The 17,730-nt window shown below is 40.5% G+C and overlaps 1 protein-coding gene across 1 annotated transcript in view; it reads right to left on the bottom strand.

The window, feature by feature from the left end:
* Nucleotides 1–5,843: 5,843 nt before the first annotated feature.
* eif3e (eukaryotic translation initiation factor 3 subunit E) overlaps nucleotides 5,844–17,730 on the bottom strand; it is a 190,571-nt gene continuing 178,684 nt past the window's right edge. The window contains exons 11-13 of the mRNA XM_033019129.1: nucleotides 17,397–17,499; nucleotides 13,085–13,219; nucleotides 5,844–6,023 (exon numbers count right to left, since the gene is read on the bottom strand). Coding sequence (XP_032875020.1) covers nucleotides 5,985–6,023; nucleotides 13,085–13,219; nucleotides 17,397–17,499 — 277 coding nt within the window. The 3' untranslated portion in view covers nucleotides 5,844–5,984. The remainder of the gene's footprint in view (nucleotides 6,024–13,084; nucleotides 13,220–17,396; nucleotides 17,500–17,730) is intronic.

The raw sequence follows: 17,730 nt of genomic DNA, 5'->3' as shown, positions 1-17,730 counted from the left end.
AATTTGAAAATTCTCATGATCAGCTGAATGGCTTCCGGTGCTGTACTAATTCACATCAAAAATTACGAGTATGATGTCTTAGAATCGTTGGTATTGAATGTGGACAAAACCGTGCTTGCTGGATTAGATGTAATTTCAAAAGCGCCATTAGGTGTGGGAGGACTTGAACTTCTAAACATGTCAGGCAGTGAATTCCATTTGGAGTTTGGTGAAGAAGGAATCAGCAGCCATCTTTCACACTGCAAGGCCCCACAGAAGCAATAATGAACCGAGGTATTATGGCTTAATAGTCATGTTGACGGGCGACTGATACAGAAGGCTGGACCATAAATTGGAAACTTGCCCCAGAGGCAGTGCCTGGGCCACCAGGGAGCTCCACTGAAACTGAAACCAGCAAGGGCAGGGCAAAAGCCACAGCTGGTCTCACACTGCACACAACAAAATGCTAGTAATTTACCTCAGCCCAAGGACTTTGACTCTTGAGTTGTTGAGCAGAACATTCCAGGTCCAGGCAGTTTAAAAATGCTTCAATAAAGTTATCTCTTTAATGAGGAACCACCATGTTTTCTTTATTTCTAAACCTTATCTTATTCAGGTCAGGTCGGGGGTGCCATGTAATTCTGTGCTACCTGCTCCATGGTCGGATAGTCGGCGACTAAACCAGGTTTGCCAGGTGAGGAGGGGGCTGTGGACCCCCCAGCAAGACCAAAAACAAGACCTGTCAAAGGGTGGATGAGCCAACGGCCATCCACACTTTGGTAGAAGTTGCGATCACGGTCGTACATTACATTGTAAGGAAAGTCCTATACTTCCAGCGGCGGAAGCCCGCAGAAATTGGAGGGCAGAGATGTGTGGTGCGTCCATCACCTTTTCCATCGGAAACCAGCACCAACCACTGCGTCATTGTTTTTAATGATGATGAATGAATCAATTAATTCTTGTCAATCTGGTTGGATTGATTGCCAACTCCAGCTCATTAACCGAGCTGGTGAATTACATGATTCATCCTTGATTAGCAAGGGTATCAAAGGTTACAGGGCGAAGGCAAGAGAATGGGATTGAAAGGAGACAATGATCAAATCGCATAGCAGACTCGACGGGCTGAATGGGCCGATTCTGCTCTCATGTCACATGGTGCATCTCTAATTTACGTGCCAGGCATACATGATGGTTTCCAACACTTGTCCAGTTATTTCCGTCTGACATTCAGCATCTGCCCCCATGAACTCATCATGCTGCAAGCTATCATTGTTCAGATACATAATTGGATTAGCCACAAACACAGACTCCAAGAGCTATGCATCCTGCAGTAGGTACCTGCACCATTCCACGGCACAAGTCAATGAATTCCCTCCACTTACTTTGAAGCATGCAAAGCCAACACATGGTCAATAGCATCCAGAGCACAGCGGCGGCCTGTGTGATTGATACAGCCACCACTGTGAACATACACTGTCACACCACCGTGGCAGCAATTGATAACATATAATGTCATGCATCAAGTCTTCTCCGGTAGTAACTTCCAAATCCATGCTTCTGGCTGCTCAGAGGTTTGACTGTGCATTGCCTCAAGTTAAGTCAAATATACAGTGCCCACATAATGTTTGGGACAAAGACTCATCATTTATTTATTTGCCTCTGTACTCCACAATTTGAGATTTATAATAGAAAAAAACCAATGTGGTTTAGAAGATTGAGGGGGGATCTTATAGAAACATACAAAATTCTTAAGGGGTTGGACAGGCTAGATGCAGGAAGATTGTTCCCGATGTTGGGGAAGTCCAGAACAAGGGGTCACAGTTTAAGGATAAGGGGGGAAGTCTTTTCGTACCGAGATGAGAAAACCATTTTTCACACAGAGTGGTGAATCTGTAGAATTCTCTGCCACAGAAGGTAGTTGAGGCCAGTTCATTGGCTATATTTAAGAGGGAGTTAGATGTGTTCCCTTGTGGCTAAATGGATCAGGGGTTATGGAGAGAAGGCAGGTACAGGATACTGAGTTGGATGATCAGCCATGATCGTATTGAATGGCGGTGCAGGCTCGAAGGGCCGAATGGCCTACTCCTGCACCTATTTTCTATGTTTCTATGTAAAGCACACATTGTCAGATTTTATTAAAGGGTATTTTTATACATTTTGGTTTCACCATGTAGAAATTACAGCTGTGTTATTACATAGTGCCCCCATTTCAGGGCACCATAATGTTTGGGACACATGGCTTCACAGGTGTTTGTAATTGCTCAGGTGTGTTTAATTGCCTCCTTAATGCAGGTCTCAGAGAGCTCTCAGCACCTAGTCTTTCCTCCAGTCTTTCCATCACATTTGGAAACTTTTATTGCTGTTTATCAACATGGGGACCAAACTTGTGCCAATGAAAGTCAAAGAAGCCATTATGAGACTGAGAAACAAGAATAATTAGAGACATCAGCCAAACCTTAGGCTTACCAACATCAACTGTTTGAAACATCATTAAAAAGAGAGCACTGGTGAGCTTACTAATCGCAAAGGGACTGGCAGGCCAAGGAAGACCTCCACAGCTGATGACAGAAGAATTCTCTCCATAATAAAGAAAAATCCCCAAACGTCTGTTTAACAGATGAGAAACATTCTTCAGGAGTCTGGTGTGGATTTGTCAATGACCACTGTCCGCAAAAAACGTCATGAACAGAAATACAGAGGCTACACTGCAAGATGCAAACCACTGGTTAGCCACAAAAATAGGATGGCCAGGTTACTGTTGGGCAAGAAGTACTTAAAAGAGCAACCACAGTTCTGGAAAAAGGTCTTGTGGACAGATGAGACGAAGATTAACATATCAGTGATGGCAAGAGCAAAGTATGGAGGAGAGAAGGAACTGCCCAAGATCCAAAGCATACCGCCTCATCTCATCTGAAACACGGTGGTGGGGGTGTTATGGCCTGGCCTGAAGGTACTGGCTCACTTATCTTCATTGATGATACAACTGCTGATGGTAGTAGCATAACTACCATCACCCGGCGAGAACATCGGGCGCCGTGGTGGCGACTGTGGAGGCCTCAATAGGCCCGACTTTGGGTGGACAAGAGGATGGGGACTGGACTTTGTGCCTTCCCCCACAGTGGGAATCACTGTGGGGAGATGTTTTTGTGTTGAACTTCTTTTTGAATGCTATGTTGTATTTTTTATTAGTGTGCTGCAAGGACAACAGAATTTCCCCTGAATAAGGGGATTAATAAAGTTTAATCTAATCTAATGAATTCTGAAGTGTATAGACACATCCTATCTGCTCAAGTTCAAACAAATACCTCATAAATCATTGGCCGGCGGTTCATTCTGTAGCAAGACAATGATCCCAAACATACTGCTAAAGCAACAAAGGAGTTTTTCAAAGCTAAATATTTGTCAATTCTTGAGTGGCCAATTCAATCACCCGATCTGAGCCCAATTGTGCATGCCTTTTATATGCTGAAGAGAAAACTGAAAGGGACTAGCCCCCAAAACAAGCAGAAGCTAAAGATGGCTGCAATACAGGCCTGGCAGAGCATCACCAGAGAAGACACCCAGCAACTGGTGATGTCCATGAATCGCAGACTTCAAGCAGTCATTGCATGCAAAGGTTATGCAACAAAATACTAAACATGACTACTTTCATGTACATGACACTGCTGTGTCCCAAACATTATGGTGCCCTGAAATGGGGGGAACTATGGATAACCACTGCTGTAATTTCTACATGGTGAAACCAAAATGTATAAAAATGGCCTTTATTAAAATCTGACAATGTGCACTTTAACTACATGTGATTTTTTTTTTTACAAATCTTAAATTGTGGAATATTCAATTCAATTCAACTTTATTGTCATTACACAAATACGAGTACAGGTACAACGAAATGCAGTTTAGCGTCTGGCAATACAGAGGCAAATAAATAAATGATGGGTCTTTGTCCCAAACATTATGGAGGGCACTGTATTGCCTTCTGCACAAGTATGATGAGGTGTGCATACAATGAAAATCTTGCTTGCAGCAACATCACAGGTATATAGTCTCAAATACATAAAAATTAGTAGATACATTACACATAAGATTTCTTAAACACTGGAAATAAAACATCAGAGAAAAAATCCAAACTATTCATGTCGACCTGAAAGGGATGACAGTTTAATGAGGAGTTCCATTGACAAAGTACTTCATCAGTCCTCCACCTCAGAAGCACTTGTATCTCAGAACATTCTGACGGAAATGAGAATCCAATGGGTGAACCACTTTAAAACAACGCAGTGAAATAAAAAAATTAAATGCTGGAAGTACTCACTGGGTCAGGAAGTATCTATGGAGAAAAATACGTTTTACCTGAAAGGCCATCAACAACATTTTTGCATGGGTGCTGCATGAGCCACTGAATATTTCCAGCATTTTACTCATCACTCTAAAGAAGAATCCCGACCTGTCCCCAAAAAAAGCTAGGAAAGAACTGTAGATGCTGGTTTAAACCGAAGATAGACACATCTACCACCAGGGGCGCCGCACGATTGGCAGCCCCGCCAACAGTCTGTTTTTTCGTCTTTTAAAACATTTTTTTAGCGTGTGTTAAAAGTTTGTGTAAATGTTTTCCGGATTGTTTTATGTGGGGGGGGGGTACATTTTTTCCATTTCTTACCTTGCCGGAGATGGGATTTTTTTTCGGGTCACATCTCCGGTTGCTCTGCAGCCTACCATCGATGGAGCTGAAGGCCTCCTCGGACTGACTTGAGCACCACCGCGGGGCGTGGACTTAACATCGGAGCCGATCCCTTGCCTGGGATTGCTCCGACCGCGGTCTGCGGACTTTACCATCATGAGCTCGCAGTCTCGGGAGAGACCATGGATGTCGGGAGCTCCAACGACACAGAGGTTCAACGAGCACCGTTCCGGGGTCCGATCGCTGACGGGGGGGAGCTGACATCCCCCTGATGCAGGAGCTGATCACCCCAATGCGGGGGGCCCGACCGCCGGCTACCGGAGTCAAGGTTGTCCCGTCAACAGAGGGCTCGAGGCCCCCGACCGCGGGAGAACAATGAAGGGATTTGAACATTTTGTCGCCTTCCATTACAGTGAGGAATGTGGAGGAATCACTGTGGTGGATGTTTATGTTAAAATGCGTTTTGTGTGTTTCGTTGCTTTATATTTGTGTGGCTGACATGGTAAATGAAAATCCTCGCATGTTACAAAACATACTTGGCTAATATAGTATTACTGTGATTGCGATTGTAAAAATGCTAAAGTAACTTAGCGGGCAAGCAGCATCTCTGGAGAGAAGGAATGGGTGACGTTTCAGATTGAGACCCTTCTTCAAGAAATGGCTGTCCATTTCCCTCCACTGATGCTGCCTGACCCACTAGGTTCCTCCAGTATTTGTTTCTTGTTTCAGCATTTAATTGTTTTGTTTCAGAGTTCCAGCATCTGCAATATTTGGCTTGTAGAAATGTAAGAAATTTTATTTTAGAAAGATAGCCATAAGAAAGCCTCCCACTGTGCCACCAGCACTGATGTGAATTCCTGACTGCTGAATAGCGAATTGTGTGTCATTATACCATGTGATGAGTTTACATTGCCTGCTTGAACTATGCACTTCTGAGACTATGTGAATTCCTGCGTTGCTTTGCCCTCCAATTTTGGCCTCTGCACATTTTAGGTGAATCACAGATTTTGCATCCAGAGTTTACAAACTTTCAGTGATGACAGGGCACAATGTAACGTGACTTACAATCAGGTTCCTCAGTCAGATTGCTCAGAATAACATAAATCCATATCCTCAAAATCTTAATATAGCAAAAATGGAGTGAAATAAACTAATATAAACCTTACATAAAAACAAATGATCACAATATTTTAAACTTGGCTTTTATTTGATCCATTGACACGGACTTCAAAATGTGACAAAAAATGTTTAAACTGAACTTCATTTGGTCTGGTAAACCAGGAAGAGTCTGATCTTCAATTTGTATGTTATTCTGCAATTATTTTCAGTAAAAGCCAGAGTCTGAGGTGGTCCAGTTGGGAGCCTGCAAAACAAGAACAAGACCAAATTCATTAGGAACAACGCAGGGAGCTTTATTCAGTACATGTTAAACCATGCCATTTTAAACTTTGAATGCATTTAGTTAATGAGACCACAATGTAACATTACCAGCTCTCGTTTACTGAAAAAGGAAATCTGCAACGATTTAGGCTGAACACTCATTACACTGTCTGTTTAGAATACCGTTCACAATCCAAACACCAGACTCCCATAAACAACCAAGCGCCTTGAGTGTGAAACACCATCTCTTCAATGCCAATTGGATCCATTCCTTCACATGGTCTCCCCCCAACATTTGAATTTGCTCCATGTCTAGAATGGCAACTTTTGACAGTTTCCAAAGAAAACTAAAGTCCTGCACAGACAGAAGGCTGGGGCCGTGCCACATCTGTACCCAGAGGGGTAGTTGGGGTCGTGCCGAATCTATACCCATAGAGGGGTGGTATGGGTCATGCCACATCTGTACCATTCCATTCCTGGAGTATGCTGCCACATATTCTTACTTTTAACTCCACCTCATTTGGTTATTCTGTTATTGTCCTTTAATTTGAAAAAATATTCAGGTTTAATATTCCGCTGTTTTGCACCAGTATTTATCTTTAATGCATGTGTACTCTTGCTTCACGCGAACAAGGTATTTCATTACACTCTGGTGTGTATGACAATAAATGAATCTAAATCATAGTACATACACGTAACAATATTGAGCACTGCATCTAGATGGACCAAAATTGCCAGTATTTACCGTGGCTTACAAAACTATCCTCTCTTTATTTCCAGGACTAGACTTACCATAAATTTTCTTTCAAAACCCATTTAATGTTATCTTTTATTGCCATGTCAACTTGCACATGGTGTTATTGTTTATATAGCATTACCATTTCTTTCCATCTCAACATTTTTCTCCCTCTCTGCGTTTCTTCTGATATTGCAAATCCCGGATCAATACTTATGCCATTATTTTTTGTTACTCTGCGGCATAGTGGCGCAGCGATAGAGTTGTGGCCTTACAGCGCCAGATATGCGGGGTTGAACCTGGCTTTCTATATGGAGTTTGTACGTACTCCCCGTGACCGGGTGCTTTCTCCAGGTGTTCCGGTAGCCCCCCCCCCTTCACCCACACTCCAAAGAAGTACAGGTTTGTAGGTTAATTTGCTTCCTTAAGTTGTATAAAAATGTCCCTAGTGTGAAGAATAGTGTTGTTGTACAGGTTGGCACAGACTTGGTGGGCCGAGAGGCCTGTTTCCGTGCTGTATCTCTAAAGTATAAAGTAAGCCCTAAAGTAAAGTATGTGTGGGTACCTGGCAGATACATAAATATGGAATAACCCACGATTGCCAAGGAGAATGTGACCGTGATCTTCTCAGGAGGGCCAGGTTATTACAATTCATGGATTTAAGTTAGCCGCCCAACCTATCAGAGGCCAAAGGATGGACAAAAAATATGGCCAGAATCAAACTGCTAGTGACTCTATTAGTATTTACCTCTCTGGAAGCAGAGTTAATATTAGAATTGCCCTGAGATGGAAGAGAATGGATGAAAGGGCAATTGCTAAGCAAGACGTACAGTTTTGGTCTCCAAATCTGAGGAAGGACATTATTGCCATAGAGGGAGTGCAGAGAAGGTTCACCAGACTAATTCCTGGGATGTCAGGACTTTCATATGAAGAAAGACTGGATAGACTCGGCTTGTACACGCTAGAATTTAGGAGATTGAGGAGGGATCTTATAGAAACTTACAAAATTCTTAAGGGGTTGGACAGGCTAGATGCAGGAAGATTGTTCCCGATGTTGGGGAAGTCCAGGACAAGGGGTCACAGCTTAAGGATAGAGGGGAAATCCTTTAGGACCAAGATGAGAAAAACCTTTTTCACACAGAGAATGGTGAATCTCTGGAACTCTCTGCCACAGAAGGTAGTTGAGGCCAGTTCATTGGCTATATTTAAGAGGGAGTTAGATGTGGCCCTTGTGGCTAAAGGGATCAGGGAGTATGGAGAGAAGGCAGGTACGGGATACTGAGTTGGATGATCAGCCATGATCATATTGAATGGCGGTGCAGGCTCGAAGGGCCGAATGGCCTACTCCTGCACCTATTTTCTATGTTTCTAAGATGTTCTTACTTTTGCTAACACTCGAAAACCTGACAGGATCCACATTAAAAGGAAGCATGAAATGAAGCATGAACTCTATTTTTTAAAAGGGTGGAATTAAAACCTCCCATGGCGCTATTATTGTAACAATTTAAGAGCAAGGTGACTATGTTATGAACTTTTTTTTTACAAGCGAGCACATCTGGGACTGTTGGACAAAGCATAAGGCAAGTTAGAAAACAGACTGCTCAAAGCCAGGACTGGATAATTCAATAGGCAGAGAGCTGGATAGTAAGTATTACAACCTAATTAGTGCTGTGAATCAGCTGATGAAGCTGCAATACAGGTCCTGATCTCTTCAAACCAGAATTACAGATTAATGCATTATGGCTTTAAGGATTACACGAACAAGCATCAACATTCTCAAGGCCATGATAGATTTGACTTGGACAGAGTCACTGGTTATGGGAAACCAGCAGGAAGGTGGAGCGGAGGCCACGGTCTTAATGTGGAGTAGGCTCAAGGGGCTGATTAGATGATTCCTGCTTCTGTTGCTTGTGCTCTTAGAAGATGAAATAAACGCAATAGATGTGGCAGTGCTTCAGCTGCCTGATCTGGAAAAGTAATTTTCAACTCTAAATGGCAAATGTTACGTTTTTATTACAATGCTATTCCTTCTTGTATGTGGTCACTGCTGGCCAAGGCAGCATTCAATGGCCATCCACAATAACGAGGCACTGCTCTAAACTAAACGAATGGTGTGTGTGCTCCCACTAGGATGATGAAGGAATAACAAATAACTTGCTAATTGAGGACAATGAGAGAACTGGAAGCAGTTCTTGCAATGAGTCAAGAACAGATAGAGAGGCCACAGGTAATAAAATGACATCACTTACATGCAAGGCCTGGAACCATAAAGTGAAAATACAAATTCAATAGCATCAAGGGTACTATTTAAACAAAATGTTCAATGGTACAGTCATGTATGGAACAGTCTGAAATTATGGCAGAAAAAGAAATAATGCCCTGTAATAACCAAATAAAGAGGTCCTTGGATTTTAAATTATTATGCATCTCCCATTTACTTAGGATGGAGAAAACAAAGTACTCGAGGAATTCAGTGGGTTTGGGAATATCTGCAAACGTTTCGGGCTGGCACCCTTCTTCCGACTGAGGGGAGAGAAAGCTGTAAAAGAGAGATGGGATCAGGACAAAGCCTGGCAAGTGATATACACATACGTTTTTGCAGGTGAGGGTGGGGGCACTGATTGGCAGATGGGCAGAGTAGGTGACAAAGGCAAGAGGTCAAAAGGAGAAAAAAGGATGTCAGATAAGGGAAGGAGGAGTGAAATGTAAAACCAGAGAATATAGGTGGGGGGGAATAGGAGGGAGAGGATAAAAGAGAAATGGGAACTCGGGAATGGGAGATGGTTGCACGAAGAAGAGGGAAAGAGCAGTGTGACTGGTGAAGAGGGTGGGGTGGGGGTTGAACGCTGAGAATTCAATATTCATACCGTTAGATTGTAAGCTGCCCAAGCGGAACATGAGATGCTGTTCCTCCAGGTTGCAAGGCCTCACTCTGGCGATGGAGAAGGCCAAAGACAGGAATAGGAAGGCCAGCTAAAATGGTTAGCAACCAGGAGATCCAGTAGACCTGAGTGGTCAGATCGCAAATGTTTGGCTAAATGGTTGCCTACTCTATGCGTGGTCTCGGCTATCTAAAGGAGCACCAAATACATGCAGTAGGCGAAGTTTGAAGCATGAACCTCTGTCTCACCTGGAAGAATTGCTGGGTTCCTGGGTGGAAGTGAGAGAGGAGGTATGCCACAGGTGTTACATGGTTGCCAGGAGAGTACCTGGAAAGGGGGTGAGGAGTGAACCAAGGATTTGCAGAGGGAATGGTCTCCATAGAAAGCAGAAACACGTAGGACGGGATCAGGATGGAGTCAGATGAGGTGGAGAGGGATGGAAGGAAAGGGAAAAATGAACCCAATTCAAGTCAGAGAGAGGGTTAGCAAATAAGGGCCCAAAGGCCTTTTCCAAGCCTGGAATAGATGACATTTGGTATACAAGAGCCAGGATTTGTTACTGAGCATGGAACAAGTTAAACATTTTTAAAAAGAGACACACTGCATGGCCTGGCAGCTACACAGGTCTGGCACTGCCTTTGTGCTTGATATCTGAAGGAGGCACAATATAAGGAAGTCTAGGATTTGTTCTTTCTTCTTTAATTCTCTAATTAAATTCAAAAGTTGCTTAAATTTGATGATCCAAGTCACGTCTGTTACTAAAAAACTTTTGTTCAACACAGAAATAAATTAGGCCAGTTATTTACCACAAATGACAGGGAGAAAAAATAATTTGATTTCAAAGTGTAGCAGAGTAATAGCAAAATATTATTATCCAGCAGTCATATATAAAACTAATCTGAAAGATTGTAACAAATGGAACTGGTTGCCCTTATAGAATTTAGAGGTATTTACCAAAGTATCTACTCAGCTACCTTCCAGAGGAGCAGATCACAAGATCGCTTCATTATACTATGGAAATTAAATGTTCTTTATTTGGCCACATGTTGAAGATGGAATAATGCTTTTGCAAGATTCTGGAGATGAGTTGGTAGTTAAATTAAAAGATGGTAATTAAAAAAAAAAAACCTAGAGATTAAAATAGCAAAGAAGCACCAAAAATGTCAACTAATCTCATGCTCTGTCAATAAGCAGGGCACAAATTATCATCTAAATGGTGTTGACATAGATGATCGTGGACATGTCAACAAACATAATACAAACTTTGTCACATTTAAAACAATAAACTGAAAGAATGATGAACTGACCAAGGAAAAATTTGACGGGAACTGGCGGAAGTCCTATGCTTTCATAACAGATAAGAGTGTCCCAGAAATATTTCCTTCTTCCCAGATCAGAGCCTGTCATTGGCTCGTGGTGAATGAATAAATGAGGATGGCTGCAGTACAAGTTGAGCATGCCCACTTTGGCTGTACTGTGAAAATACGTGGCAAAAAATAATCCTCAGCACAGCTGTAGGTTGTTTTGTTGACTGCACAGCTTGTTCACATGCTTTCTCCCCTACCCAACCCCCCCCCCCCCCCACCCCTTCCCCGCCCCAACACCATATTTCAGTCAGGATTGAGAACAATGAGAAAGAAAACAGCAGTCTGACACCAGTATTTAATCAATCACAACCAATCCCTTATCTTCCTGGCATGTAATCTTGCCACCAGCCATCAGAACGGCTAAACTATATAACGTGTAGAGCTCTGGTGGTGGAGAGATCTGGGATATTAATATTTTAATAAGAAATGTGTAGAACTGATGTACACATCACTGCACTTGTCTCTAAAGTTCCCTTTTAACATGTGCCATTCAAATAACACAAACAGTTCTCTCCAATTCCCCAAAGCAGCCTACAGATGTTTTTTCTATAGTCACTTATATAATTTTGTATTTTATAATCAATCACAGCAAATGTAACCATTTATAACCATGAAGCTCAGTTTGTTACTGCTTATTATATCTTATTAAAAACAGACATGTCATTAAATAACTGTTAACATGGTTGAATAATTGTACTGACTTCAGCCATGTAAAAAATCCCCACATAAATCAGTGCAAGAGATTTACACAACTTCATCACAGGATCCATTATCAGAGCCAAATAAAATGGGAAGAAAGGTATTTTTTCTAACTGGCAGTAAAGGAAAAGTGTCCCGGTCCCAGTTATATGTCTCATGTGAGTAGGAGAAAGAAACACCGACAAAATGTATTCAAATTTGTTGCTTATACAGACTCTAAAAGATCTGCACTTTTGCCAAACTGAATCGGAGGTGAACATTTATAATGACAGCGTAAGATCCAGTTTAAGGTTGAATATGTTACATTATATTTTCCCCATTTATATTATTGTCTGAACAAAATACATGTAGAAGCTGCACATAAAAGAACAAGAATGTGAAAAGTGAACCGGCAGCATGGGGACTACACACGAAAGGCTGGAAATGCCTTGAAGATTTTATCCAATTCTTGTGGGAAATGAGGGAACATTAGATCATTGCTTTCACGTGCTAACTGGAAAAATGCACCTTTATTTCAAATTTATTTGGCTGTGATAATGGATCTGGTGATAAAGCTGTGCAAATCTTGTGTTGATTTATCTAGGGATTTTTCAGATGGACTCAACTCAGTACTATCCTCCAGCTATATTAGCAGTTATTCAATTACATGTCTGCTTTTAATAAGCAATTACAAGGGCGGTACAGTGGAGCAACTAGTAGAGTTGCTGCCTCACAGCTTCTGTGACCCAGGTTCAATCTTGAGCTCTGTGGCTGACTGTGTGGAATTTTCACATTCACCCCATGTTGGTTTCCTCCAAGTGCGCCAGTTTCCTCGCACATCCATAGAACGTGCAGGTTAGAAGGTTCACTGGCCACTGTAAATTGCCCCTATCATGGAAGTAGGTAGGGGAAGTTGAAGTGAATATGAAGAGAATAAAATAGGATTAAATAGGTGCTTGATGTTCAGTGTGAACTCGATAGAGTGATTAGCTTGCTTGCGAGCTGCATGCATCTTTGACAAAATAATATAAAATATTCATTCAGTATTATTTGTAAATGCAAAGACCATTTTGTTTCAATTCCCATTTGTACATTACCTTTGCTCCGATTTTTGAACAGATTCAATTTAATCTGAAGTTCTGGATTACAGGTCACAAGTTTAGAATGTCACTTAATCACAAAGTAATTGCTATTTAAAACATTCCAGCATATGTTTTGTATTGTGCAAATAATATACATACATATCAATTTTAAATGGAAAATTAAGATTAAAGAACTGGGTTAAATAAAGGTGAGGTTAAATAATGAGTAACTAATCAAACGTAGACTAACACGACATCTGCCTCCTAAAGGGACCCTGTACACTGATCATAGTGCTCACCTCTGTCCTGTTGTTTTGATTCATCTTCTTCTCAATGTTCATAGCCAGCATCTGACTCCGAAAAGAGAGACTCTTTGTTTTCTCGATGACCTGTTGGTATGGCGACACAGCGTTGTTTCCCATGACGACATGTCCCTACATACAAAGAAATGGTTATTACCTTGACCATTGGAAAATTTCATCGGATTGTATAAATTTGAGTCAGCGTACTAAAATAGACTAAAGTGTGACAAGCGAGGTTAAATATTTTGGAATTAAATTGTTCTAATGAAGAACGTGAAAACTTACATTTGAAATAATCTCTGGTTGCTAACACTGACATTTTATCCATTTAAAACAGAGTTGTTGAAGTTGGTGATGTTCAACAGCATAGATTGTGGCATTCAATACAATATCACAGAGGAGAGCTGTATCATTTCAAGGTAACACCTAATATGTAGCAATGAGCCATATTATGTCACAAACATTCAAGTCAGAGGTAAAATGCAGGAAGGTCCTCAAGCTTCACTCTAATAGACTAAGTTTCAGAGCGTTTGCTGTTCTAACTAAAATCTTTGCAGGGTTGAAATATTGTATCTTGTTCTGGCAAAGCGGTTACTATACATTACAATCGGAGTAACCTCAGCTGGACGGCATCTCTAAGAAATCACATCACTGGTGTTAACAAAAGACAACTACTTCACCGCAACCCAATAGGGCAAAACTAGCTGCCGCACATTTCCTATTTATTAGTTCACTAGAAATCCGTTCAATGTCAAGGAAGGAAGGCATTTGTTGAGATTTGGTCCATCTGGAATTTTCCAGCTAGTTAAATTTTCCCCGTTGAGAGTTTTAGCGAAAGCATTGTAAAGTCTCTCATTACAAAAAAGCTGTCATCAGATCAACCTTCGAATATTTCAATTTGCAAAACAAAAGGATTTGCACTTGCTGGTGTAAGACCTATTGAGCTAAAAAATGTTAACCTGTTCCAGCTCTATCAGGGCTTGTAGAAAAGTTAATCCGATCATCTCAACACCAGCCACCAACATAAGAAATGGTTTATACAATATATACAGCACTAAATGACGCCTTTCAATCCAGCCAGACTATGTGTTAGTTACTCCATTCAAGCCCAGAAAATCGCAACAAAACATATCAGCACAGCCCTGTGTTTCCTCCGACCTCATTTATTTGTACAGCTTCCTCTTAAGTGTATGTACACATCTTCCTTGCCAACTCCATGCAGGAGCAAGTCCCACATTTTCCCCACTCTTTGGATAAAAAAATGTCATTCAAATTCCCTGCTGGATTTCTTGGTGATGATTTCACCACAAGCTTCTATCCTTTAATCCCACTCTCTGCTTTCCGTACTGAAGCTAGCCAACATTATACTGCTGGTCCCCCAAATTAATATTCTCTGACAGTAGTCATCTTCCTCGTATAAAGTATCTTATTGAAAATCTAGATAAATTATATCTACCGCATTACCAAAATCCACATTTTCTGTTACCTCTTCAAAAATTAATGTCAAGCAAGATTTTGCTTTTGACATCTGTGCTGACTATTCATTAATTTACTTTTCATGTCTGTTATTCTCTCCTTCAGCGAGGATTCCATTACTTTTTCCATCATCAATATTAATCTGACTGGAGTATTATTCTCTGGACTTGTTTCATCCCCACTCTTAAATATAGGTATTACATTCCTCTGGCACAGCATCTTTTTCTAATAAATTCTTCTTCATCTTCTCTCATGCCCCTATTTTAAAATGCACTGAGATAAATCAACTGCACCAAGGTATTTTAAACGTTTATTTTAAATGTCTTTATTTAATTAATTATAGTCATGTCCACAGCTTTCTCTCCCTGGTAATAATCAAGAGAACATAAAGATGAAGTATCGCTGCCATTTCCCTATCATTACTTGTGGTACTGTCCTGTCCATTCTTAATGGGTGGATCACTATCTCAAACTTTATTTATATGTCTGTAAATAAATCTATTCTGCTTTATGATCTTCAATAGTTTAACTTTGTATTTCCCCTTCATTTTCTTAATTGTTTATTTAACTTAATCTGTCAATTACTTGTTCTTTGCGCAAGTTTACTAATGCCTTCCTTTAACCCAGTGTACATATTGACATTTTTCTCAACATCACATTATGGTCACCTGATGTCCCGGGTTATTTTTTTATTTGCTTTCATTCTCCAGTATTAGGTCTCATTTGAATCCATTTATTAGTTATTTTTTGCATATTCATTTTGAAAGGAGTCGTGAATATTTGGTTGGAATCTATTCTTTTATCCCCTTTAATGTTCATGATCATCCAATGTTCCACAAAACACATGAGTAATGAGCAAGTCAATTGTCCAATTGGTTGGAATGAGCCGTTAATAGTACTTGGCTGAAATATAGAAGAGTGCACCATCAGGCTCGAGGAGGGAGGGCATGTCTGTATATTCTAACTCCAGATCATCTTTCTGTTTGACCCACTACAGCTCAGCTGTAATGTTCTGATTGATTTCCAGTGTCTGGAGACAATGAAGAAATCAATGGTCTACTTGGTTTAGCAGAGAGTGTCACATCAAGAGGTTTTGCATCGATTAATGCTAGATTTAAAAAAAAAATAATCCTTATTAACATTCAGCATTCCCATTAAATGACATGGCCTCTCAACATTTAGATTTATGGTACAGTTAACAAAAGCAAGGTCCTACACTGGCCTGAAACAACAGCTGAGAGGCTGACTGAATACACACAGACAACAATTTCATTCTGCTCTATACATAAATGACAAAAGGCCGTACTCAAAGCTTATTCTCCGAACAAAAAAAATTATTCTGTATTTGTGCAATTACCATTATGACTCAGGATTCCAAAACATTTTACAGTTTTAAGTGTTGTCACTCCTGCAATATATACAAATGTAGCAGCTAGATGATGCATTGCAAGTTTCTGCAGGCAACAATGACATATATGGAATTAGAGAAGCTAAAGATGCTGGAATCTTGAAAAAACAAACTGCTGGAGGAACTCAGTAGGTCAGGCAACATCTGTAGAGATAAACAGATAGAAGACATTTAACGTCTGGACCCTTCTTGAGACTTGAAGATGGTCTCAACCCAAAATGTCTTCTGTCCATTTCCTTCCATAGATGATAGTCCACAGTTCTTCCTGCTTGTCACATATTCCCAACAAATCTTTTAAATTCACCTGAATGCACGAACAAATGTCTTAACTTTAAGGATTAAGTTTAAGGGTTCAGATTTAAAGAAATTGTGCTTAAGGTAATACAGCAATCTTTCAGTCCTGCACTGAAGTATTGGCCCAGATTATGTGCTCAGAATATGTGAACACATGGACATTTGACACAGAGATAGATGTCTGACTATTACATTAATTAATGAATTCTAAATTTTGAGCAAGGCCTGACATTTCTTTTAGTGTTTCGTATAAATTTATTTTTCACCAATTTAACTTAGTGCTCTTGTCATTGACAGCACCAAAACATATCCTTATTTACCTCATTTATATTTGTTGCATGTATTAAACTCTCAATAAGGCCTGAAGGGGCAGCTGAACCAGAGATGATATTGACAACAAATCAAAAACATTGAATTGGTGAGTTTGCAAAAATGGAGCATTCAGAGATCAATAAAAGATGTACTGTACTATGGTGTGCAGAGATGAATTCATAATATCTGTCTGAAATGGAAGGGATACTGCACACACATCAGTGTCAGCAACAGAGGGATTAAGTAGAATGAAAATGCATAGTTGACCATGACTGCCTTAAATACAAATGTGAAAAAAAATGGCATGCTTTCTTAGAGTTGCTCACGAGGCCACAAGTAAGATGAAAGGTAAATGTAGTTGGTTTGCTGGATGGTTGTGGTAGTTGGAAAGTACAGGGTTACTTGGCACGTTGTTCTTTGGGAAATTAGAAGCTGGTAATGCCATAAATAGTTTGCCACCATTTTGTTGTAAAAAAAAACATGTTTCACCAATGATGAATACAAATGACAATACAGATATCATATCCTTTTAGTGAAACAATAAATTTACCTAATAGTTGCAATACTCTTATATATTTTGGATAGCAGACATCCCTCAACCACTGACTGCCTCCCCAATTTCCTGTTTTACAGCCTGGCCTGTGCCTCAACTGTATGATGAGGTCGAGCAGCTAAAGGATCATTGTTGAGATGGACACTAACAAACAGAAACAGTTATTTCAAGCCATCAGCTTATGGTCTTCATGATACTGGCATGTATTTCTGCTACAACACATTGGATTCGCGTAAAGCCAAACAACATTTTCAGAAACAGTCTTACCAGTTTGGAATCGATTTTGGCATCCAGCCTGGCATTTCGAATCAAGTTGACAATCCATCGCTCTGCCTCTTCAGGAGTCATATTCAGTTTCTCTGCAAGCATACTGGAGATAAAAGAGTCTTTAGAACAAGGCAGTTCTATGATTTGCATCTCCACACTAACTGCAAGAATCTTTAAATTATCTTCAGCTGGGGTAAAATAACCTGCCATAATTGCACAATCAATAGAAAGGATAACATTTAGAACAAAGCAATTAATGGGGCTTTAAGCTGGCTGCTATAACCGCAAACTGTCACAGAAACAAAAATCAAACTTGTGATTTGCCATAGTCGGA

The sequence above is a fragment of the Amblyraja radiata genome, chromosome 4 (assembly GCF_010909765.2).
Source record: "Amblyraja radiata isolate CabotCenter1 chromosome 4, sAmbRad1.1.pri, whole genome shotgun sequence".
Taxonomy (NCBI): Eukaryota; Metazoa; Chordata; class Chondrichthyes; order Rajiformes; family Rajidae; genus Amblyraja; species Amblyraja radiata.
This window is presented reverse-complemented; position numbering and strand designations above follow the sequence as displayed.